This window comes from Cuculus canorus, chromosome 16, assembly GCF_017976375.1.
Source record: "Cuculus canorus isolate bCucCan1 chromosome 16, bCucCan1.pri, whole genome shotgun sequence".
Lineage (NCBI taxonomy): Eukaryota > Metazoa > Chordata > Aves > Cuculiformes > Cuculidae > Cuculus > Cuculus canorus.
The window spans coordinates 15,331,102-15,356,976 of NC_071416.1; the positions used below are offsets into that span (position 1 = coordinate 15,331,102).

Sequence of the window (25,875 nt, forward strand, 5' to 3'; positions counted from 1 at the left end):
CTCGCCGCCTGCATCCTCTTTTAAAGCCCCTTAAGCAGGCGAACACCGCCACGAGACCCCGGGCTCGTCCCTTCGGTGGTTTGGTTTTTTTTCCCCCTTTTCCACGTTATCTAAGGAGAAAGGGAAGAATTAGCATTGTCTGGGGAGGGGAGGGAGGGAGGAAAGAAAAAGAGAGGGGGGAAAGAAAAAGAGAAAAAGAGAGGGGGGAAAGAAAAAAAGAGGGGGGAAAGAAAAAAAAGAGGGGGGAAAGAAAAAAAAGAGGGGGAAAAGAAAAAGAGAAAAAGAGAGGGGGAAAAGAGAAAAAGAGGTGGGGGGAAGAAGTCTTTAAAGCCCAACGTAATAAAGCGCAGGTGAGCTAACAAAGGTGGGGTCCCCCCGCAGCCTGGAAAGAGGGTTGTTTGTTTCCTGGCCGGGCCGGGGGCTGCTCCCCCCGCTGCCCGCACGCCTTTGTGGCCGCGCAGGGACTACATCGCCCGTCGTGCCCCGCTGCGCCCCGATCAATGGCCCTTATTTGAATAATCTGTGAGCCCTTGGACTCAGGCCAATCAGCTGTCAGGGACCCATGATAAATCGCAATGCATTATTGATAATCATAATTACTCTGACATGCGCATTCCGCCCAATGGGGGTAATTTCCCAACTCTAGGAATTTGTTGTGAAGAGGAAAAATAATTGCTACTATTTTGCTCCCGATGCTGGTGCACCATGTCGCGACGGAAGCAGGCGAAGCCCCAGCACATCAACTCCGAGGAGCAGCCCCCAGATGCTGCAAGTGGTAAGAGGCGAAGGGAGCCGAGAGCCGCCGCGGGTCCCAACTTCGGCGGTGCGGGCGGCGGCGAGGGGCGCTGCCCGGGGGGGCTCTTTCCACCCTCGTGTTTCACCCCTCGCTCTTTTCCCCTCACCTCCACCCTTCCTGAAGGCTTTTTTAGGGGAGGCATTTCAATCCCCGCGGGGCTGAGCGGGGCACGGGACCCCTCGGGGTGCCCCGCCGGGGGGGGTGGGGGTGTGTAACGCGGTTGAAGCAGCTCCGGGGCGCAGCGCTGCGCGGGGCGCGGTGTTCCCCGAAGGGCAGCACCTCTCGACGTGGGTTACTCCTCGTCCTGCCCGGCTGGTGGCCCCGCAATGCCCCGCAGCCCCGGTCCCGCGGAGCCTGACCGCCCCGGGGATGCTCCGGGGGTGCGGGGTGCGTCCTCATGGGAGGGGAGCCCCAAAGCCTCCCTACGGCAGAGGATGGGGAAAACGGGGGTGGGGGGTGCGAGCAGCCTTCGCAAGGGTAGGAAAGGGCTCAAGTTTGTTTTCCCCGATCTATTTCATACTTTCTCGGTAGTTTTTAGAATTTTTGCGGTTTTTTTTTTTTTCTTTAAATTAAAAAAAAAAATTCTCTCGGACTATTTTTGTTGGCGATCACCATCGCCCTGGACCTTTTGTAGCTTGACCTCCAGCCATCTTTGATTTCCGACTTCCTAAAATAACTCCGGTGAGCTAATGTGGGGTGTGCGGGAGCGCTTTGTATTGGGGCGGGGGGGCATTTTTTCGCTAGCGCAAATCTCTGCCCCACCTTTTTAGGGGACCTCGCACCCCTTTGCCTTCCTAAGCGAAGAGGAAAGGATGGATTTGCGCTCAAATTAGCCCTGATCTCCCGGGGGTGGGGGGGGCACGCATTGCCGGTGCCCCCCAGGAGAGAGGGGAAGGGGGTGCCGGAGCGTGCGCGGCTCCGCCGGGGGAAGCGGCCCCTCCCGGGCGGCTCTGTCCCCGCAGCGACGCCCTCGGTGCCGCTCCCGAACGGGAGAGCCGGGGGGGGGGGCACGTCCCGGGGGGGGGGGGGGGGGGGGGTAGGGGAGGCTGGCGGGGACCTGACCCCCACTGCAGTTGTAACCAGTTGTGGTCGTACTCAAACACTTCTGTGACACCCCCCCCCCACTCCCCCCAGAACTTTCTTTGGGATCTCAGCCTTCCTAAGGGACTGGTTTGTGGGGTTTTTTTCAGTCTCTAGACTTGATCACTGCACGTTACAGGAGTTCCTTATTCCCGGCCCGCAGGAGGTTCTGGCTCTTAATTTTTTTTTTTCCCTCCCCCCCCACCCCTTCTTTGAGTCGAAATGTGCAATTGTTGGGTCCGGTTAATGGTGACTTAAGAAACAGCGAAGCTGGCCAGAAGGCAATAAATCCCATGTTTAATGCATGACTGTTTTCCTTTGTGCATATGGTTAGGTTGGGGGATGGAGGTGATGTTTCCACATGTAAATCTCTGCCCGCTGCTGGAAAGCCACCTCCGGGGCCGCGCTGAAACAAAAGGGTTAATCAGTGCTGGTGCTGCGCGCTCGGGGCGGGAGCATCGCTGCACACCGAGCTCCGCGGGGCAGTGCCCGGCTGCTGCTTTTTGTTGTTGTTGTGGGGGCTTTGCTTTTTTTCCCCCCTTTTCTCCCCCCCCCCCCCCCCCCCTTTTAACAACAAAACCGAGGATGAAAATCCCTCCGGGAGCCGGGGCAGCGATTGCATCTAGGCTTGGGAGAGAAGGGGGGGGGGGAAACCTGGCAAAGCTTCTCCTGGGATGGAGCCGGCTTTTGTGGGTGGTGGGAGCCGCCCCGCGGCCGAGCTCCGCCGGGATGGGGGCAACGAGACCCCATCCAGCGGCATCTCCCTTTCGGTTTCCACCAATAAAAATCGCGGCTGTGGCTCCGATGCTTCTTCGAGCCCGCAAATCTCCCAAATAACGCTGGATACTCCCCTTCTCCAGGTGCGCCCGTAAAGAAAGAGCCATGAACTACATCAAAAAGTCGAAATACTGCAGGGATTTGTCTGGGACGTTATCATTACACAATCGTTATAATAAAATCAAGCCCTTATCTCCTCTTTTGCAAATGTTTGGGGTGGGTTTTTTGAGTTTTTTTTTGGTTTTCTTTTTTTTTGGTTTTTTTTTAAGCGATTTGGGACCCACCCCTGGGAACAATGCAGCGCGTTAAGAAACGGTTCTGCTAACCTGGTGATCAATTAACAGGTCAAAAAATCAGCAGGTGGTCACTGGAGGATAATGCTACATAGTGAAAATTAGCATTTTCACAAAGGGGTTGAAAATGCTCATTGTGGTGGATCGCTGCCATTAAAAATCTGATTCACTCTTATATAAAATACAGTATCAACCTGCAACTTTTTCTCGGGGTAAAATTGGAGATTTCCTTTATTTAAGCCCCCGGCTCGTCTGAGCTTTGCAGAAGTGGAGAAGGGGGTGCTTAACGAGGAAAGCGAAGTTTTGCGGCGGTTTTCTGTATTTTATTTCGATGCTAGGTTGCCCCAAGTCCCGCGGGCGGGGCAGCCTGGCCCGGCCGGCTGGGAGCCGGGCATCCCTCGGGGGATGAAGGGTGTGAAGGGTGCCCGGGTGGGAGGGGGCGATGCCCTGGCTTGTTTTTCCTTTTACGTAAGTGAAACGTTATATCGGTTGTAGTGATGAAGCCCTTTTGCTGGGCTCGGCGGCATGTGACGTTTTGACAGAGCTGCTGCTCTAACCTTTGCCTCCTCCTGCTTGCTGTGGGTGGTAAGTTGATGTCAGGCTTACAATTAGGACTCTCATGCAATTGACCTTGGCAGCGGGGTTTGTGCCGTTTAGCTCGGTCTTAAACACTGTACTAGTGTTAAGTGTGGTCCGGGGCCGCCGCCTTTGCAGCTGCGCTGGGAGGAGGAGGTCGGGGCGGGGGGGGGGGGGGGCTGATATTGGGGGGGAGAGGACTGCTTTTTGGCCGTTTATCTCCATCCGCGTTCGAGCATCGCGCTTAACGCTTTAAAAAGTCCATCGTTGTAGGGTGATGTCTAGGTTTGGTGTCTGGACTCAGGTGGGTACCGGTGGCGGGGGATGCTGAGCCGGGCGGGGGGGCCCTCCCTTGGATGCTCAGCGGGGCTGGCTCGGGCAAACCGGGGCGGGAGTGCCCTCCACCGGCCCCGGGACGCGTGTGACCGCTCCGGGTGCGCCTCGGCAGGTACGGCGCGGAGGTCCCGAATGCAGGGGGTGGGCACGGCATCCTCTGACCGGGGGGCTCAGGGAGGGCAGGAGGTCGGTGCTGCGGGGACGGCCTCCCTCTGAGCCAGGTCTTGACTTGCTCTGCGTGTCTTAACGCTGGTCTTGGCTCTCCAGATGCGTTTATTCCCCCCTGTTCTGCCCCTTCGATTAGGGAGGTGGATAGTCGAAATCAAAAGGGTGACCCAGTAGGTAGATAATAAAATAATAAAGCCTTGAGGGAACACCTGAAAGCACGTGAAACTCTGCTGGGTGTAGCACGTTTCTGGCTCATTCTTGGGTGGAAAAATGCTGCTGATAAACTTGATGTAGAAAGCATCAAGTGGTCTTGAATATTTCCGTAAGTGTGCCGTGTGCTTACCTCAAGGAAGTGATTTTTTTTTTTGTCGTTAACGAAAACGCCTTGAATGGTCTTTTATAGTGGGGAAAGAAGGGAAAATCTGAGTAGCTTAAAGTTCTTGAAAGTCCTAGCTTTTCAGCTGGGAACGTGAAAAGAAAAATCAGGGAAGCACTGTGCCTAAGAGCAACGGGGAGCTGATGGCTGAGGACCTCACATCCAGGACTGGAGTGGATGCTGCATCCTTCATGAGTTAATTCAGCTGGGGAAGTGAATGATTATGTTAAAGTGAAAATAGTTGATCAGATGTAGTCTGTGGGGAAAAATAAGCTCACTCAAGGTATTAAACTCTTGGAAAAAAAAAAAAAAAGTAGTGGGGAGGGAAGGTTTGAGCTCTGATCGTTTCCTCCCGGTGTAAGTGAAGTATAATTTTTATCACAGTCGAGAAAAAATGTTACTAATTGCTCAGATGAGCGGTAAGTCAGCAGCACCCGTTTTGAAATCACATCAAACCAGACATGACTTATTTCACTCCTCCTCTACTGGTTCCCTCAGAATTAATTCGAGCTGTGTGGATTTTATCAGCCTTCCTTGTCGATGACCGCCTTGTCCTACACAATAGTGGATTTTTTTTCCATCCATTTGCCAGTGATTCAATCTACCCCCCCTGCTGGGTTTACTGCATTCTTCTAACTTATTGGATAACTAGATGCTGAGAGATAACATTCCTGAAATTCGGGGGTGGGGAGATAAAAAAAAAAACAGTAGAAGTCCTATCCCTGGGAAGCCTTTGGAGAGGGTTAAGTGAAGTGCACAAGCAATTGCTGTGGCAGGGCTCTGCTCCTCGGTAAATGCTCATACAGTACGGGGGAGGTTCCTTTGCAGAGAAACCTCACGTTTTCAGACCGTTAAGCTCATGGCAGTGATACCTGCTGGGGGGGTCAGGGGCTTGGGGAAAGGGGGTGCTGTGATTGCAGGGGCTTGATGCTCCTTCCAGACTGGGGAGAGGATGCAGCCAGAAATCAAGATGAACGGTTTCAGAAAAGGTGTTGGGGCTTTTAAAGAAAAGGTAAATTGTGCCTTTGCTACTCCAGCTGCTACAAAATAGTGCTTCTATTGACTGTATTTAAAAACAGCCTTGTTTGAGATGGGGGAAGCTATTATGTTCTTGCTAAGGTGGATGGGAGAATAAGGCATAATTCTTAGCAGCAAGAGTCATGCAAGCAAGTCATGCAGCAACTCACCACAAACTGGGAATTGAATTTATTTGGAATTCAGAGCTAGTGCCTTGCTGTGAGAGAGGGGAGCTGGGAACTAAACTGTGGGATTGGCAGTGGGATCAGGGCAGGGCTGCTAACCTGCATGCTGCCTTCAGTGTGCTGGAGCTTCTTGCTCTGAGGTGGCACCTGGGGCTTATGGTAGAAAAGTTACCCCCGGAGCTCCTCAGAATGATGAAAATAAAGAGCATGGGCTGTGCTGGAGCTGGAAATGAGGCTTTGAATTTAGCTATGGTCTCATCAGTGGAAAAATAAGTGCTATCAATGGAAGGGAGATAAATGATCAGATGCTTTGAAGCTGTTCAAGTTTGAAGACTTGTTATTTTGGAGTATCTCCTTGAGGGGGTGGGCGACAGTCGTTCATACAGGCATTTATAATCCACTTGAAATATGTTATACGGAAATATGTTATGCGGCCACTGCAGAGGTGCAAACTGCAGCATGACATGCATGTCTTCTCAGAGGAGAGATTGTGAAAGAACGAGCTTTGTGTTTCTTAAAGTAAAACCTGGGGTTGTGTTGCAGCACAGAGAAACTGTATAGTGGGGCCTGGGAGATCCCACTGTCAAAGCCCTAAAGGTTTAAGGATTTGGAAAAGAGGTTTTGATGTTTTAGCCTGTGGAATATGTATTGGATGGACGTACATAGTTAAGAAAGTAGTCATTTGAGCCTGTTGAGTTAGTGTACAGAGTAGTTACCGAAGCTTCCTGTCTTTCTAACACCAGTGCTTTCTTTTTCCCCCATTGTATCTGCATTGCAAAGATGAGTTTAAAAAAATCCATTCTTGACCTCAGTTGACCCTATTTATTGACCAAGTCCTGAATCATTTACTACTTGTGATTCTCTGCAGACTGGATTTCTCTGTATATTTTTCCATAGAGTCAAGTCAAGTTTAGAGGCAACAATTTAATGATGTTTAGGGTGAGAAATGTATGCCAAAACTATACCTTTACTCTTATTTCCTTCACTTGTGGAAGTTGTTTAGGCTGAAGGAGGGGGAAAAAACCATGTTTAAGTCTCCCTGTTTAGAGATGAGGAATCCGAACAATTTTGATAACAGCTGTTATAAGAACACCCTTCCCTCCGGTTCAAGCACGTGTAACCCTGAAGTGTACGTGATTAACAGAATTGCGTATATAGATTTAGATTTACTGCTCTGCAGACCGTAGTATAACAGGCCTCTGATACTGGCATTTTTTAATTGATTGAGTTGTTTGGGTTTTTCTTTAAAAGTAGACCTTCACCGTGCACTTTCCATCACTTAGCATTAAACAGCTAAAATTTGATGTGTTGAATAAATACTCTTGTTAACCTAACAAACGTCAAGGTTTGCAATATCATCCCTTTCAGAGCTTTTACATTACCCCAAAACAGTAAGTCAACGCGCCTGAGTTGTTGCTTGGGACATGCTTCCCCTCAACCCTGCAATGTACAGGATATACACGTGTATCAGATGTGTGGTTCAGTTACACCTTTAAAATGAAAGCCGCAAATAGCTCATGCTTGCAGTCTTTGGTTCCCTTTGCAAGATGGTGTGAGCTAGCAACATGGAACCAGAGCTGAGCCCTGAGATGAACTGCTGGAGATGCAAAACCCAAGTAGAAGAGGTCTTGTAATACAGATTCTCAATTGTGGTTGAGGTCTGCCATGTGCCCCGCTGTGTGTGCGGGGAGGTCAAGTACTTGGTTACTGCATCCTTGGCAGCTACCGGAATTGTACCAATGAATGTGAGCTACAGGACACTGCACCTGACGGGGGCTGTAATACATCTGCAGGCCTTCCTGCTTCCCCCATCAGCTCTGCGAGCCTCCGGTTTTACCTCCTGAATGCTCCTGCCTCCCGTGTGCTCACACCTCCTTGAGCTGGGTGTGAGTTTGTTGCTTAAAGGATGGCAAGAGTGAGCAAAAACATCCTGTTTTGATTTAGAATCTCTTAAACTCTGTTTTGATATTTTCCTGAATTATTTTATTATTTTTATTATTATTTTTTGGTCCCTATGCAAACTCTGCTCAGTCTGATCTGCGGGGTGCTGGTGGAGGAAGGGCAGGAGTGGACTTGCAGACCAGCTTTGCTTTTCTTCCCCCTCCCCAAAAGCGAGTGAGTTGTGGATGCAGCCAAACACCCTGTCCTGAGCGGGTCTGAAATGACTTTGTGTTTTGCGAGCAGGACTTGTTGCATTGTGCTCTGATCATCATCAGCATCAATGTAGGCTCATACCTGTGGGGGGGGTTCTGTAAGTTAATGATGGTTTCTTTACTACTGTGTCTTTTTAGAGGTTGTTTTTGTGTGTGATTTTTTGAAGTATGTAAAAGCTAATAGTGAACTTACTTTTGCTTTTGTCAGCCCTCTTCAGTAGTTAATTGCTTCCATAATGGTAGAGCAGATGTCCTCTAATAGATTGGCCTACAATTAAGAACTGCTCTCAAGTTTTTGTGTACACTGTCTTATATAAATTTCTCTGAGATGGTTAAGTAAGTACTACAAACTGAAGTACGAGCATGAAATAGGTTTATGTAATGTTTTGCTCAGTGTTACCATGCCTTCTCCGTCTTCCTTGCATGCTGTTTCTTTTAAGCCATTTTCCAGGTGCGAGCTGCCTTGCTGTGCTGTCTCCTTACCTGTATAAAGGGGTTTGCGATAAACCTTTTTCCACCAGGCCTTGCGAGATTCCTTTTTATGTTATTGTTTGTATTGAAAACAGAACTAAAGATGCAGACTTCTTAGGGGTGCTAGTGAATTAGCAGCAAAACAAAGAGCAAGGGCTTGTATCGATCTGCAGAGTTGATGGCAGCATCTTGTGTCTTTAACTTGCAATTCCGGTGAAGTCGATGACTTTAAGAATAGGAGATGCTCGGTCTAAGCCTACCTATTAATGATGTGAATTTCTTTTATTTCAAGGGAGTCCACAAGACGTCCCAGGTGACGGAGATGGTGAAATGAATTCCAAAAGGTGCCGCACGGAGGAAACTAAAATCTGTGAGAAATGCTGTGCAGAATTCTTTGATCTGTCTGAATTCCTTGAGCATAAGAAAAATTGCACTAAAAATCCACCTGTCCTAATAATGAATGACAGTGAGGGAACAGTACCCCCTGAAAGCTTCTCTGATGCTTCTCTTGGGAGCTTTCCAAGTGATCGAATGGATAGCAGGACACGCAAGGACATTCAGGCAAAGGGCTGCACTGGTTCTATGGAAAAGAGAGAAGGAAAAATGGATGCTGAGTCGGTAGGAGGAATGTACCTTAAAATAGAACCCCCTGTCACGCCTGCAGCTCCTGGGCTGAGCTATCTAACAAAATCCAAAGTACCAAACACTAATGTGACTTTGCAGACAATACGCGGCACTAAAGTGGCTGTGAACCAGCGGACCTCTGATGCCATCTCTTCTTCAGCAGCCAGTTTTAATGCTATCCCCATGATCCTGGAGCAGCTCGTGTGTTTGCAGCAGCAACAACTCCAGCAAATTCAGTTGACGGAGCAAATTCGTATTCAGATTGCCATGATGGCTCCCCATGCCCTGCATCCTTCCATAGCAGCTGCTACTGACCCACTAAAAGCTCTGGGCGCTCACATGTCTCAGCAGCTGTCGGCTGCTGTTGCTTTAATCGGACAAAAAGCTGGAAGCCAGAGCCTATCACTGGAATCCTTGAAACAAGGAAAACTACCTCATTCTAACACTGGCGTTGCGGCCGCCAGCTCGCTGGCTGCTGGGCTTTCTTCCCCCTTCCCCTTGAAGCCGGAGGCAAGCAGAAGCCTCCCTGGCTCCATTTCTCGGTTCCCAAATCCTTTGCTACCTCAGTCCTCAAACTCTGTCATCTTCCAAAATCCGCTTTCAGCTGTTTCTTCTGTAATAGATTCCTCAAAGAAAGGGAAGGGGAAACCTCCCAACATCAGCGTGTCTGAAAGCAAACCGAATGCAGAAGAGCCGTTCTTCAAACACAAGTGTAAATTCTGCGGCAAGGTCTTTGGCAATGACAGTGCCCTACAAATTCATCTCCGTTCCCACACTGGCGAAAGACCCTACAAGTGTAACATTTGTGGTAACCGCTTTACAACCAAAGGAAACCTTAAAGTGCATTTTCAGCGTCACAAAGACAAATACCCCCACATAAAGATGAATCCTTACCCGGTTCCTGAGCACCTGGACAATGTTCCCACTAGCACTGGAATCCCATACGGGATGTCTGTGCCACTGGATGAGTCTAACCTAATTGTGGATAGCAAACCTCTCCTAACAACTCTGCCTACCTCTGCGGCCACCAGTGCACCTCAGACCATCTCCAACCTAGCAGGCATTAAGGAATCTCTACCTGTTACGTTCTCAAGTGATCTGCAGTCAAGGCCTTCTCCAGAAAGTGAGGGTGGCTCATCCTCATCAGGGGTGGTCGGTCATGAATCGGGAACAGAGCAGGGCTTGAATTCACCACAAGCTACCTGCAGTGTGAGCATCTTCCATGTAAGTGGGTCAAACGAGCAAGGGTCAGAAACATCAAAGCTTCAGCAACTGGTTGAAAATATCGACAAATCCACTGCTGACCCCAATGAGTGCCTGATCTGTCACAGAGTGCTGAGCTGCCAGAGTTCACTCAAAATGCATTATCGTACTCACACCGGAGAGAGGCCATTCAAGTGTAAAATCTGTGGCCGTGCCTTCTCCACTAAAGGGAACCTTAAAACTCATTATGGTGTCCACCGGGCCAATACTCCTTTGAAGATGCAGCATTCATGTCCTATTTGCCAGAAGAAGTTTACAAATGCAGTTGTGTTGCAGCAGCATATCCGCATGCATATGGGAGGACAAATACCTAATACCCCAATGCCGGAAAACACCTCCGATAATACAGATGTGGATCCTGCTGTGGCTGAGAAGAACGGAGACATTAGTCGCCCAGACGAGACTGTGGAAAGCATGGAGATAGAAGAGGACCTGGACCCCCAGGATGGCCCTAGGAGTTCTTCAAAACCGCCTACTCCGTACGATGCACAATCAGAATCACCAGCTACAGCAACCGCCTTCTCTGGTATTGCAGCGCTGGAGACTCAAATGAAGATTGTCAACTCTGCCTTGAACTTGCAGCGGCAAAGCAGCTTTAAGTCTAGTGACAATGGCTCAGCAGAAAGTGATGGCATGACAAACGATTCGTCTTCTGTGGCAGGAGATCCAGATTATCAGAATGGCAGGAGTCCTGCTGCCTCCGAGTCTGCATCGCTCCAAGCTCTGTCCCCGGCCAATAGCCAAGCTGAGAGTGTGAGGTCAAAGTCACCTAGCTTCAACAATCAAGATGATACAGGCGTGGGAAATAAATCGGATGGTCCAGAGAACACTTCTGCAGAAATGGAAGGGGTCGTCGGTGCTTTGGATTTAACTTACGGCAATATTGGTCGAAAGGTCATTAAAGAAGAACCTGGGTTACACTTCGCAAATGGAGAATATGGTGAGTAGCGGGAAATGCTGGCAATAACCTGAGGTGGGTTAGTAGGACTGGAGGAAATTCATCGCTGAAAGGCTCAACAGGAGTCAAGTCCTCCCTATCTTTCCCCTCTTTCTTCTCTATTAAGATGGGGATATGTGCCCTGTAAAGTTTTGCTGATTCAACAAAATTCAAAGACTTTAAGTGCTGTCACCTCCTGCAAAGGGTAGCATATAGAGTTCCTTAAAATAAATAGAGGCTGAGCGCTTGCTGCCTTTCCCGGGCTCACCTGATACCTCTCTAGTGCTTTCTAAACAGACACGTTTGTGTTTCTCAGAAAACTGCTCACCCAAGAATGTGGCATTAAAACTCTGGAATCTTCTGTAGAGTTTTTGTGCTCTTTAGCACTCAGTCTAACATTGATCTAAATTTGACGTGAAAGCAGCACCTTACGATTGCTAAGCTTGCCAGCAAACACAGGGATGAGTATCCTAGCAAGGGAAGGAGCAGCCCTGCCATGGGTCTTCGGAGAGCGTTGCAGGCAGTGGTTTCGGGCACGTGCAGCACCAAAGGCAGAGCCTCTGCTATCTTAGCCAGATTTAAGCTTGGTAGCAGGAAGAGGTTGGGGTAAATGTTATCTTTGCTTTCTTTGCAGTTCGAAGTAGTATTCCGGCTGCTTTCGTTAGAGCCCCACCAGCCCTCATAAAAATGGAGATGCCCAGCGAGCGTCCCATTAGCGCCAGCCACTTCATTGGCCCACCAGCTCTCTCCCCTGGTGTTGCCCCTCTCCTCGTGCCACGACCGAAATTCTGCCGTCCTGCCAAACAGCACATCTGCACTACATGTGGGAAGAACTTCTCCTCTGCCAGTGCCCTTCAGATTCACGAACGGACACATACTGGTGAAAAGCCATTTGCTTGCACCATCTGTGGGAGAGCCTTTACAACAAAAGGAAACCTGAAGGTAAGTTGTGTCATATTTTGTGATCTCCCTTGTCAGGGAAAGTCATGCCGGAGAAGGAAAGACTTGTGCTAATATTTGTCCTGGCATTGGGGACAACTTTGATTTTCTTTTAGTTCCTCAAATAATTATCTTTGGCTTATGTCTCTCCTTCCTGGGTTTCTTCACACAAGTTGCTAAGCGTGTACTGAGATCACCCATAGAAGCCTTTGCTACTGTCCTTGACTTTCCTTTTTTGGATTGTAGGGAAGGCTTAGCCCTTGCTAAGCGTGTTGCTTTATTTTCATTTGGATTTGGATGTGTTGAGACGTAACATTTCATAGACTGAATGCTACCAAACAGTGCCCATGGAATACACGTGTTACACTGCACTACTTGAAACACCACGCAGAATGGGAAGTGATAAAACTGAGGATAATCCCAAGATAGCGTAAAGTACTTGGGGATTGTGTCTATAAGCACTTGCTGAAGAAGTGTTTCAAGTCTGTCTTTATTGTTAGATTAATCCATTTGCCCTGTAAGGGACTTGGCAGCTCCCTCACTTACATAGAGGCTTCTCATTTCCCATGAGAACCTATTAAAGCCCTTTGGTCCTCTTGCATAAACGCTGATGGGGCGGGAAAATACTCTGCAGTTCGTGAACAGTTACTTGCTGGAAGCACTAGCAGTATGTGGCGTGGAAGATTTTAGCTTGGGTGTAATCCCTCTTCCAAATTCCTTGGTGAGTTTTGTGTTAACTAGCTTTTTCTTCAGTGTAGTCTGTTCACAGCAAATCGTGTGGCTTTTACATTATGGGAGGGAGAGAGGCATCTTTGCCAAGACCACTTACAGTAAGTGTAAATACACAGTCCTAAGAGCGTGTCAGTGGTAAACTCCAGAAAGTCATGATGATGCCAGGCAGTAGAATGACTGCATCTTACGCGTAGCAGCAAGAGAACAAAGATGAGAACTAGCCACCGTAAATATTTATGTGAATGCAAGTGGAGCATACATGACTTCTTTTGAGCAACTTATCTGTAAGCGAAGTAGAACTTGGGTATACCATAGAACAACCAAACAGTATTAATGATTCTTTTTACTTTTTTTCCCCTCTGGAAGGTCCATGTAGGAACTCACATGTGGAATAATTCTGCCAGGCGGGGAAGAAGGCTTTCGATTGATAACCCCATGGCTCTGTTGGGGAATGATCCTAAGAAGGTATCCGAGATGTTTCCGAAGGATATGATGCCTTCTTCAGTGAGCATTGACCCTACAGTATGGAATCAGTATGCAGCAGTACTCAGCAATGGCATAGCAATGAAGACTAACGAGATCTCGGTGATCCAGAGCGGTGGCTTACCTACCCTTCCAGTCACCATTGGGGGTGGTTCGGCAATAAATACTGCTACGGTCTCCAAAATAGATGGGACCCAGTCTGGGACTGGTTCTGATACAGAGAAGGCCAGTGGTGCTGCTGCAGACAACGTGCCAAAACACCAGTTCCCTCACTTCATGGAGGAGAACAAAATTGCTGTTAGTTAAAAACTTTAGTGAAATTGACGTACAGAAAGAACATATATATATATACACAAACATATATTTTTAAGAGATTCCACTTCAGCCTCCTATTTTCCTATTGACGTGCAAATGATTTTATGGTTGTCTTTGTAAGAGTTGCCCAGAGTACAATCATGATATTGCTTTGCAAATAGTAAATAATAAAGGATAGGATTTCCTTCTATTTGGAAAGATGCGGGTCTTGCAAAGTAGTTGTTACGTGTGACTTTAATGTGTACAGCCTTACAGAACTTCCTGCAACTTGAAATTCCAAAGGTTTAGAATATTTACCTCTTTGTTTATAGAGTGAAATACTTGATGGTTTTGAATAGAGTGGAAACAACCTACTGTTGGTGGAAAAGCTTCTATTTACTGATGAGAAATGAAAACTATTAATGCGGGTAAATATCCTAGAATGTCTGCCACCCTCTTAGAAATAGTTTTTCTGTTTGGATTTTTGGCTCTGTGTGGTTTCTGAATGTACTTTTTACTATAATAGCTATAAAAACTACAGATTTTTTTTTTTTTTTTGCCTCATAAGTTCTATGAAAAGAAAGTTGCTGTTTTTCTTTAATCATTGCTCCTAAGGAATTAATTCTCTGTATTGTTGACTGCTGCTTATTTAATACTACTACTAGGACAGTCCTTCAAGTACAGTGCCAAACCTCCTACTTCCAAAGATGTGCAGTTTTTCCTAGTTGTTTTATTTCAATACCGAGAGCCCCAAACAAGCATGGGTGGGTATGTATATACTTTTTTTTTTTTTCCTCTTTTGAAAGGGAAGACTTGCCTTGGGAAGTCAGGTCTGAAAGCTCTGCAAGGAATCTCAGGTGACTGTTGCAATTAGGCATGGGAACTGGTTTCCTCAGCAAGAGACTTTTTATTTTTGTGGTTTTTTTTTTTCATTTGGGTAATTTAGAAGATCAGTCTGTGTAAACCTGTATTTAATATGAAGTATTCATGCTTAGGTTAAATGTTTTGTGGGTTTTTGGATGGCATTCCTACTCCGGTCATTAAGTTTCTTGGTGGTCTGTGAACTTGCATTCTACCAAAATGGTGATTAATGATCCATGTGTATTGTATGAAGGTTGCTGGGATAGTCATCTGGATTCTAAGTTATCTACCTCATTTTTTCCTTTTGTAGTTGTAGTGTCTATTTTTCTATTAATGACCACTGTAATGAACTGAGATTCAAGCAGATGCTTCCATGCACTATCTGAAACCAAAACTGATGTATTAGTGGAAGCACCTGAAGGCTTGCTGGACTGACCTTTCACTATTCCTCTAACGTCTGCTGGAACTGTGCGTGTAATGGGATCTAAACCAGACTGGAAAGTGAGCATTTGGTGTGGAAGGACTGAAAGATGGAAAAGAACTCTAGTTGTTGACTGCAGGAGATCTTCAAGTCCGGTCTCCGTTGTGGAAGGCCTGAAAAATGCAGGTTACCGAAAGTTTGTGTAATGTTGTTGCACCTGATTCTTGCTTATGATCTCTGTATGCCGAGTTGTGCCTTTCCTGCTGGACTTGTAAGTAAGAACATACCAGTACCTGTTTACACTGTAAAATGGATATTGTTACATAGACCACGCAAAAGGCATCCCAATTGTCAAGTTTCTGCATTGTGAATGTATAACTTTTAAGAACTCTGTAGTTTCGAGTACCTACTGATGCGTTTCTGTTGACATTTTGAGAATAAATTTTGGGATGGCTTTTTCACACTTAGTTCTTACGTTTTTCTGGCAAAGCATTTGTCTCCTGAGGAGCAGGTTGAAGAGGCAGCGTGCTGCCTCACTCCGCTTTTAAAATCCACAATCTAGGCTTAAGCTTGAGTTGGTTACTTAAAACAACAGTAACTAGGTATCGGTGGAGGAGTCGCTGGATCAGTTGCTTGGGAACAGCTGGGGTTTGATATGGGAAGTGGTACTTGCCAGGGTTGTCGATTCCCACACTAAAATAGAATGACAGTAACGTATAGTAATTCCTGTACTGTGATCACCCTAGAAAGGGAAAGGAATGCCAACTTATCAAATTGCCAGTGCCTAAAGATACTGGCCGTGTAGAAAATGGATAAGGAACTTCCTCCAAAGAGCAAATAAGAACAGAGTTCTGAAAACTGTCCTGATGTAATGTAAAAGTATTAAGATTCTGACACTTGCAACCTAAACTGTCAAATGTATTTTGTGTTTGGGAGGTAACAGTGAGAGCTGTCTGATCATGGTCCCCCTTGCATAAGGCTTACAGCTAGGAGGGGGAAAAAGGCAGAAACACTTGTTCTTTAACTCTGCCACAAGCTCTGGTGGGATGAAAAAAAGGGGTGCGGAGGGCAGGACCAGGTATGAGGTGGTCGGGGAAAGTGGGCAAAAGAAACTGGAGCAGAAGGAAAGGTAACACTAACACGTGGCAGATGTGCAGAAAGGTAGAAACCACACCACACTTGACCAGTCTGCACTGAGTGTGCAATTGTTTAAGCAGCAGTACAGATGGAGAAGGCAAAGTAGTTCAAGAGAAGATGTGACCCGTTGCTCAGGGAAATCAAGGGATGAGTGAGTAGTATAGTGAGATGCCTCAGTGATATTAAGTAAAAATAAACGATAGTCAATACACTCATGCTAGTGTGGAAATTGTTCTCTGTCACTGAGCTTATAACTTGCTTTGAGAGCAGTGTTGCTGTGGGTGCCTGGGTCGGCTCGTTGCCAGGGCTACTGCTGGGCTGGGTTTCTGGCTGGTTCCTTATACCAGTGGTGGTGGACATCCTGTGCAGGACATGCTGCTGTTGCAGGACCTGCAGCAGCACTAAGCAGTGTGTTGTGAAAGGAGGTGTGGCTTTACAGGAGAGACGGATCACAGCTGCGAAATCTACTCTTCGGCATGGACCAACCACTGGATATTATGAAAAAGTGGCTTGGCTTCAAAGGAGCCTGCGGTAACGAGCCTGGTCTCTACTGACAGCTTCGTGCCATGAAAACATGTCAGCAGCAGGAAAAAAAGAGCAGGTTTGCTATCAAGACGCTGTCAAAAGCTGCTGTCTTGGGGCTTTGCGCTTTGGTACTATCTGTTGACATCACCTCACAAAAACACCTCCCTAAAGTTTGGTGTCTCTCTGTCTTAAATGTAGATTCTGACCTCGTTCCATAAGGGCTGAGCATTACAGCTTTACCTCCTTGCATGCCGAGCTGCGGGGCTCTGCCTGCGCCTGACAATCTGTAAGAATGTAGTTATGTATTTAGACCCGTCGCCTTTGACTGTGTTGATCAACAAGCTGGAAATTATAGGGAGATGAGAAGGGAGGAGCGGTTTGTTATAACACGAGCTCTGGTCTAGAAATAAGATACTAGGAAACTGCTGGGGAAACAGGGCGGGAGGTTTTGGCAAATAGTCTCACCGTATCCTACGACGTAGGGGAACCCGGTGGCTGCAGCTGGGGCCCGCCTTGGCCAGGCAGCAGTGACAGTGAAACGATGGGACTTGGCACAGAGTCGCTGCAAGGCTTTACTTTCCACATCACGGTGTTGGGCTCTTGCTGTGCCTAAAGCTGTATCTCACAGTTTGGTGACGAGGCAGCTTCAGGCTGCAGCGTAGCAGGATCCATAGCTAAGCCGCTGTGAGCAAGTCATGAATCTCGCCACAAAACTTGAACAACAGGTAAGACCTATGTGACCACTGACCCGGGAGCAGCAAACGGGCTCCAGAGTGATATTTCTGCTGGGGATAACTGGAGGGGAGACTGTGTCTCTGAAGCAAGCAGGACTGGGAATTGGCTGCTCTCCCGCGTACAAGAGCTGAACCACCACCACCTGAAGCTCAGCAGGATGGAACTCACTGCACTGGCAAGTCTGTGTAGTTTACAGCATTGTTGCATCTTAACAATCAAAAAAGACAGCTGAATCTTTTCTTCCCTATGCTGATGTAAATGAAGAACAAGTTTACCCAAGCTAATAGAGCTACGTTGGTGTAAGAGCAGAAGAGATCATAGTATGTGTGCTGTCTCTGCTCGTTAGCCTCTGTTCTTGCCTAAAGGACTCTCCTGTTCTATTTGTTATTGCTTGCTTTGCTCATTGCATAGACGATTTGCCCGGGCTGTTGCTTTTGTGAAAGCAGCATGTTTACTTGCATGAGCTAAGGTAAAGACTGGGTTATTTAAAATGTTAAATTTAAACTTAAAAAGTTGCATTGCTTTAAAAAAGAAAAAAGTGTGTTAGGTTTACCTGAATGCATTAACTCTCTTCCTCTAAAGAAACATTTCTCTTGACTTACCCTTTCTGCTCAAAACTTTCCAAAATGTCAGTGGGAGCTTTGAGGGGTGAGTTTGTCTGACAATCGTGTAGGTAATCAGCTGTCTGGTCTGAGCTCAGTGAGGCTGATGGCCTTTCCAAGAGCTGGCAGTGAGGGGTGGGAGCCTTCCCAGGGCTGCTGCTAAACCCAACGTGGAGGAAAGTGTAAATGGCCACTGGGCTTAGATCTGCAGAGGGGAAAAGGACCCGGCTGAGGTCCTTGAGCTGATGAGGGCAGGGAGAGGCTGAAACAAAGGAAAAGGGATGATTATTGCGTTAATTGTCTTTTTTTTTCCTGTTGTGCTTACTGCAGGGTTTGTAGGACATTTGGAACGAAGAAGGATGATGACTTCTGTCTGCAAAGTAACAACTTAGGCAGAAAGCCTTCTTAGTATCTGTGTGATCCCACGAGGTCACTGCTGCAGTGCTGAGGCTTTCTCAGTCTGTTTTTTTTGGTGTGTGCTCAGATGAGAGGGCTCTTCTCTGCATGCACTTCCCATCGTCTCCCAGCTCACACTCACCGGTGAGTGCTCTACGTTAGTGCTGGGGTGGGTGAGCACTGGACTCACGAATGTTTGACTTCAGCTCACGTTTGTCACTGACCTAGAAAAGTGTTTCTCATAGCCACAGCAGGAGAGGAAACCTAATGCAGAAACAGAGAAAACAAATGGCAATTACACACTCCTGCCTATTTTCTTATTATTTATTTCATTGTCATGTTTTCAGTTTTCTGCACTTAATTGCTTACTTTAATTGCTTACAAAGGGCAGTATATTTTGCAACATTTTGATCACTGTTAATACCACTTATACTTGAAGCTGCCTGACAGATGATGATTTGCTGGAAAAGATGCTTTTTATATATAGTTATCTATAGTTTATGTACATATAACTATAACATGTCTGTCATAACTGAATTAAGTGCGGGACATCCCAGGCAATCTAAAGCAGCATCCCTCTTCTTTCAGCCTCCTTTATTAGCCTATCTGATTGTCACATCTTGCAGTCCAAAGATTAACGTCTCTGATTAAATTAGAAAATGCCTCAATTCAGAATGAGAATAGGTGGACCTCATTGTGTGCATTATTTTTCCAATACTCGCTTTAGGCAAAATCCAAATATTACTAAAAGTTTGTATAAAAACGCCCCTTTAAAAAAAATCTAATATATATTTTTCTTAGTCAAACATAGATTCTAAATACACAGAGGAAAAGCAGAAGTACTGTCTATAATGTCAACACAATACCTAGAACTATAGAAGAAAAAGGGAAGAACGGGGTGAAGTATGAAGAGCAAAACCTCAAGCAGCAATGGGCATCAGTGCCGGGTTGGAAATGCAAATCGACTCTGAAGTGTTTGAACCTCTTCACAGTGAAGTGCAGTCGCCGCTTCAGTAGGCTTGGAAGCACGAAAGCCATCTCTGCTGAAAACACGCTGTCAAACTGATGGTCCCTAAGGGACAGCTGGAGCGGAGGAGGAAGCTGAAGCCCATCTGCCTGCTGGGAGGTGTTCCCTGGCTCCGCTCTGATGCCAGCGACTGGCTGTGGTGGGCAGACAGCACACCTGAGCTCTCATGGAAGGGCAGGACCCCTCCGCGTTCCTCCTCAGTCTGGTTAAGCAGGACGAGTTGAACAGCATGAGCAAAGCCTTTTCAACAAACAGTTTGATAATTGTTGTGTAGAGATGTTCCTATGCTTTGTTTATGTAAGTTTAGGGGCGAATCTGATTCAAAGCATTACTAAGATGCTGTTTTTATTAAAAATTATCTCGTCTATACCTCAATCAGCTTATTTAAGCTTTTAAACAATAATAATAAAAAATCCAACAAAAACCCAAACAGAAAAAGCAAAACAAAACATGAGCTGCCAAAAGTCAAAGCATCTGGTGTAAGAACTCAGGAGAATGTGAGGGCCAGGTGTACAAAACGTGGTGTGTTGTGAACAGAAAGATGATGCAGGAGGAAGATAAGGGGTAAATAATCTGTACTCTCGATGTAGTAAAATAGAATAAGTCCTGAGACCTTTTATGCGTATTATCTATCTCAATCCTCAATGGCTTTGCAGTCTGATGTGCACAGTGGCAGAGGATGCTTTTAAATCAAATCAGCTGAATTGGCTGAAGAGTCCTTTACAGTCCCTGTAGATCCACCTTGCAAATCAGTTGCAGAAAACTTTTGTTTCTATGCAGTCTGTATGTTCAGAATAGTTAACAGAATTTTGATTTCTTGTTTTTTCGTTTTGGTTTTTTTTTTTTACACTCGCTAATTGGTTCTGCAAAACCAGTTTGATTACGTAGGATCTTAAAGTTCATGATTTGGGGTACCTAAATCTGTGTATGTATTAAAATGCTCCACCCCTTCCAACTCATCGTGTCCAGATTTGGAAAAACTAAAATCTCCTCATTATCTATTCTTCTGCTCCTCCATCAATTCTTTCAGACTTAACTGACAAAATAACCACTTTATGTACGGTGAGGTTTTTTGATAATTTGCAAGTGTAAAATGTGTAACAAGTACCAATTGATTGCCGGTTTATGGCTTTACATTTTTATCACACAGGAGGTGCAACACAAAAATAAAAATCAGTATGGTAGGAATTCATAAAACCACTACAGCTCATAGCAAAATCATTTCAAGAGCTAACAAAATAAAAATATGACTTTATTTGTCTAGAAAGCTACACCATTTTCTTTCTTCATTTCTTATATTTGACAGCTGTCTTGGATGAATGACAGTTTGACTATTATTGTTTTGAAAATTGGGGACTGAAGGGTTTGTTTCTTCTTGATCTGCAACATATAATTGTGTGGGGAAGAAGATCCTATAAAAATACTCACTTCCTCAGATCAATCTGAGAAGCATCAGTTCTGAAACTTCATTATGAGAATGCCAAATGTTCTCTTGATACCAGAGCCTATGGCAGTAGGAGCTTTATTGTAGTTTCCTTTAGCAAGTGTTGATGGATTTATGGAGGGCTTCATTAAATATAGGCTTAAAGGATATCCGCTATCGCCCACTTGTCAAAAGGAAAAATAATATCAAAGCCATCCGTGCAGATCAGAGCTGCAGGTGTTAACAGTGCATTATAATCTGGTAGTGTTTAACTTGCCAATTAATTACAGTAGTCTTGTCTGGGTTCAGACATTTCAAAGATAAATTTAAAAGATGAATGCATCTCGTGTAGACTTAGGGCACACGTACGACGATACCATATTGCTCACGTTTCTTGCTCTGGCATTCCGCTTCGTGTTTGTGTTTGTCTTATTAGAATGCTCCCTCCTGGCAATGACTGCGTGTGTGCAGCCTCTAAGGTTCCTTCGGCAGGTTCGCTCTTATTTTGAGGCACTGAGGACAAAGGATCTTAAAGTTCGTCTTTAAGATGGTAGTCCGAGTCTGTTTCAGACCTGCCTTGAGAAAGAGTGATGTTTCACCACAGCAAACCCGCTCCTTTCCTTGTCATTTGTAGGAGTGAGTCAGTAGCATGGGGAAATAACGTGGTGTACGAGGCTGCCTGCTGCACAGTTACTGCACGACTGCAAGTTTGCGAGCCCTTAGCAACCAAATCCCTACTCCTGCAAGCTCATCTTCCTTACGGATGGTGCAGCTGCAAACACAGCTCTGAAACAAAGCTCAAAATACCACGTGCAAAGGGCTACAGTTTCAGACAAAGAAGGTGCAGCCTGTTATTTGCAAAACATGCACTTACGAAATCAGATAATAACAGGTACAAAGGATAGTGTCACAACTGGAATTGCCTGTGGAATTGTAAGCATTTTGTGCAACGAGTTACACACCTACAGTCCGAGCCATCTCCTGTAGAATTATCTGTAATTTGATACTCATGTTTAGGGGAAAAAAATAAATACAGTAAGCAAAAGCAAATGTAGTCCCAGAATTGAAATAATCTTTCAGCATATAAAAAGCAAAACAACATTATTATTCTGACCTTCCGCAGCGTTCATCAGGCAAAACCACTGCGTAAGTCCTACATATAAAAACTCAACGATTTGTTTAGTGACACAGCTAGAATGGAAGAAAATTTATAGCATATTGTGCTAAATAGGTAATGGCTACAATTTGCAAATGCATTGTCAAAACCACCACCCATTGTTTGAGTGGGAAACTGGCACTGGGACTTGCTTCTTGGTGGAATATAAGCACACTCCCAAAATACAGTTTATTTGCACATTCTTTAGTCAACGGAGCCGAGAGACCTGGATGCATTTGAGGATCAGTGAAGCGCATTGGGAGACATCTCCTGTGGGTGAGAACGGTGTCAGAGGCAGAGAGGAGGAGGCAAAGCTGCGGGGACGAGGGGGTGGCGGTGCAATAGAGAGTGGGGGGAAAGGTGACGTAGATAAGGCACGAAGGCTTGCTCCCAAAACACCAGGAGCCACTACAGAAAAGGCTCATGGACACAAAAATTTTTAGTTTGATTTAGACACACCCTGCCAGGCAATCGTGTCCAAAGGCTGTGCTTTGCCAGGTTGAACTTTCGCTTGTCTTTGCAAACTCGGGTGGCAGACTACAAGAGAATCCTGACTATTCAGTGCGTAGGACACAATCCTGCTTCCAAAACAAGCGTGCTTGTCCTGCCTGCTCTGAGAAAAGATATTAAATCATTCCAATCAACAACCTGGTAGTTTTGTACAACCCTTTGCATTAAAAACAGAGGCTCAACCTTGGACTTGCCCATAAACGATTTCTGGTTTTGAAATGGGATCGATAATGTGCAGTGAGGAAAAGAGTGACAGCATTTGATAAGCTCTCCCTACAGGCAGCCTCAGAGGAGGCCAAGCGACCCAAAACTGGGTCTATGACAAATCGGTTGGGGCAGGGGTGAGCAGAGAGGGGAATAAAACTGTTTTACTGTGGTGTTAATTTTATCATCTGGGCAAAAAAAAAAGTCCTGAGAGAAAAAAAACCATAGGTAATTATTTAAAAGTATGGAAAATAAACTAATTAGCTGTTGTGCAGTATGGATTCTTTAGCTCGCAGGGCTCCTTTGTGAGCCTCAAGCTTTGTGCTTGCAAAAATCATCAGAAGAACCAAAATAGCTTTTATTTCACTTGATTTTACAAATCTAACTTCTCAGTCCGAAGCAGGAAGTTTTCCTTTGGGCATTCCTTCTCAACGGGCAAATGAAAATCAAAGGCTTGGAAATCAGGAGAGCTCATACCTGCGGTGAATGGTGAGATCACATGTAAAATCTTTATAGCAGAGTTAATGCTATGCAAGAAATACGTCAAGGAGTGGGTTTAGCCCATTGGGCTACAGCTTAGTCTAGATCTCTCAAAGAGATTTTCTAACTTAAGAGCAAAAACATTACAATAGAAGGCAGAAAATTACAGTGCCCATAAGGGAGGCTTTTAAAGTTTGTTTGACTCCCAAGATGCTGCCAGAGTAAGGCTGCAGTGTCACCGTCGCTGGATTTCTATCACCATTTGCCAAACTCATTATCCCCAACTACGCCGCTGCACCTGGCTGTGCATCCCTTTGCTGCTCTTTTAGGATTACTGGAACTGAGAGAGACTGTACAACAATCGTTTATCCTCTCATGTTCTTGGATGGCGGAGTCGGCCAATGTGCAGAAATGGTGTGAAGTTTAGCTGCTCCGTATAAAGGGGCGGTGCGGTTCATTTCTGTCTGAAACAGAAAGATACAGAGGGCCAAAATGTGGTGTTTAAAAGAATTTTGGCTACTTTGAAACCCAGTGCCATTTCCACCTCAAAACAAGTAACAGTGACATTTGGCAAGTTTTGTTTTAACTACAGATTGAGCTCCAAGTCTGGAGGTTAGAGTTATCATTTCAGCCAGTTACAGCGTTAGGCCACTGGTTTTGTGGCAATGGTGTTATCACTTATCACAGTTTGGTCAAGTACAACATCCTGTTTAGGTTCTTCAGTTGCTCCTTTTATTGAATTACCATTTCAAGTGAAATCTATCATCTTATCTTTTCTCTCATTAAAAAAAAAAAGTATTTCTGCAGTTGAATATGAGGAAAAAAAAATGGAGCAAATATGTTCCATGAGCCAAAATGTTTGTGGGAGGAGCAGGGATTTCTGTCTCTACTTCAATTGTCCCTATGAGTGGATTAGAACAGTAGATTGAGAAGTAAGAAATTAAAACATGGTATTACTAAATTGAAATACAGTCTAAAAGTCAGTTGTACAAACAGTTTTTGTAATAAGACTGCCCTAGTTAGAATGGCATGGAAAATATCTGCCTAAACATTCTCAGTACTGGTGCCTGAAACCGGTGTAACTATTAATTATGTTGCTGAAATGTCCTCATTACAAAATGTCAGGATGACTCTGCTTCAACTGTAAAGAAAAAAAAATACAATTGCAGTTTTTTGTGCTGGTGTAACCTGAGCTAGAACACAGTGGGGGCAGGAAAGAAGAGAGCAGAAACTCTGATGTGACCTGCTATTTTTTGCTCTTCTTTTTTTGTTTTTTTTTTTAAACATATATTCTTTGCTTTTCTTTTTTTTTTTTTTTTTTTAAATAGTCTTCATTTTTCGCTGGGAAAGTACTGACTATTATTTAAGATTACCTTGAGCTCATTTTAAGACACATGCAAACATCCTCATCTTAAAACCCAGTCAGTTGGGTACACGCTACTTTTTAGTATGATAAAACAAATGGTGATTTTGCACTGACATTTGGGCTTACCCACTCATTCTTTGCTCTTGGTCACTGTGATTGTGGTGTTTTAGTTCCACAGCCATGAGCAGATTTGACCGACTGTGCAGGCAGGTGAGGTCAAGCAGGTTATTCGTTAAATGATTTTGCAGAGTGTTTGCAAAAAGGATGAGAAACGAGGTTGCCATGAGAAGAGGTTCAGATTTTGTGGTGACCAGGACTACAGCGTAAGAGGCCAAGATGGATATGTAGCTCTGACTACTTCATCCGATCTCTATCTGCACTGGGCATTCCCCCCAGCTGTAGAGGTGCGCCGGTGTAAATGTTGGTGGTTTCTAACAGGAAGATGCTACACAGGCACGAAGGACAGCCGGCAGCGGGTTTGCTGCCCTGGCTGCTGTGGCTATAGAGGTGGCAGGAGCAAACCTAGATGGACAAAGCCCTCAGCAGCTAAAGCACTCTTATCAAAACAGTAACCTTGCGGCTGGATTCTATCAGCACGCACGGGCACCAGCCTACAACAGCCACCGGCGCAGCGACTGCTCGCTGCTGGCAAGGCTTTGGTTACAGAAAATGTCTGTGATTCCCCTTGAGGTGAATCCAGCTGAAGAAGCCCCTGGTCAATCCCACGCCCTTAGGAGGCTTGTGGCACTCTCGCTGATGCTGCTTGGCCATTCGCAGGCTGTACTCTGCGCCCAGCTCCTAATGGGATTTGATTAGAATAAATAAATAAAGGAACGCTCCCAGACAGATGTTTTTTGTAAACTCAGTCTCTTTGCAGAGCTGATGTAGAGCACAGCCAGCCAGAGAGGAAAGCGTTACAGCGGAAGAGTGAAGCAGGAGGAAATGATTGGAAGCAGTAGGGGCTGGATCGTCATTGACCAGCTGTGACACTGTGACACGGAGCCATTGCCTAACTAGTTACACAATCTAAAGCTATTTTTTCTTCGTTACTGACATTTTCTCAATCACTTGTTGGTTTTTGCTACTGACTTTAACCACGCTTCCACCAGGCTGTCATCATAGTTTCTGGGGTCTGACCAGATGCCATTAACGCTGCAAGAGTTCCCTGCTTGTGGTTTTCTAGATGTAATTTAACATTCCACACTTTAAGGATGACTGTGTTATATGAATATTTGTCTCGACCAATTGTTTTCACTATAATATCATGAGGGAAGTGTACTTTATCCGAACAGGACCATTGCAGTAGCAGTTTCTAATCTGCCTTACAAAATAAATCTTTGCCACTGGGAATTTTTTTTATGTTTGGATTAATAAGGTCAGCAGTACGAAAGGCACATGAGCTGGAGGTGAGCAGGGTGTGTGGTCCTTAAGGGATTTCTTTTCTTTCTTGTTGATGGCAAAGAAGACCATGAAGATACAGAGATGACAGGATGAAAATGCACTGATGTTAGTAGGGTTGGAGTGAAGCAAGA

At 45.6% G+C, this 25,875-nt stretch overlaps 1 protein-coding gene across 2 annotated transcripts; it reads left to right on the top strand.

Moving 5' to 3' along the window:
• The first annotated feature begins 622 nt into the window (after window positions 1-622).
• Window positions 623-15,179, top strand: SALL4 (spalt like transcription factor 4). Of its 2 annotated transcripts, none has more exons than XM_054081939.1 (4): window positions 623-775; window positions 8,521-11,055; window positions 11,687-11,994; window positions 13,090-15,179. In XM_054081939.1, the coding sequence occupies exons 1-4, from the start codon at window positions 706-708 to the stop codon at window positions 13,510-13,512; spliced, it is 3,336 nt and encodes a 1,111-aa protein (XP_053937914.1). In that variant the 5' UTR covers window positions 623-705; the 3' UTR covers window positions 13,513-15,179. The 2 variants fall into 2 exon arrangements, with proteins under 2 accessions (XP_053937914.1, XP_053937915.1); XM_054081940.1 differs by lacking the exon at window positions 623-775 and adding an exon at window positions 1,389-1,477.
• The last annotated feature ends 10,696 nt before the right edge of the window (window positions 15,180-25,875 follow it).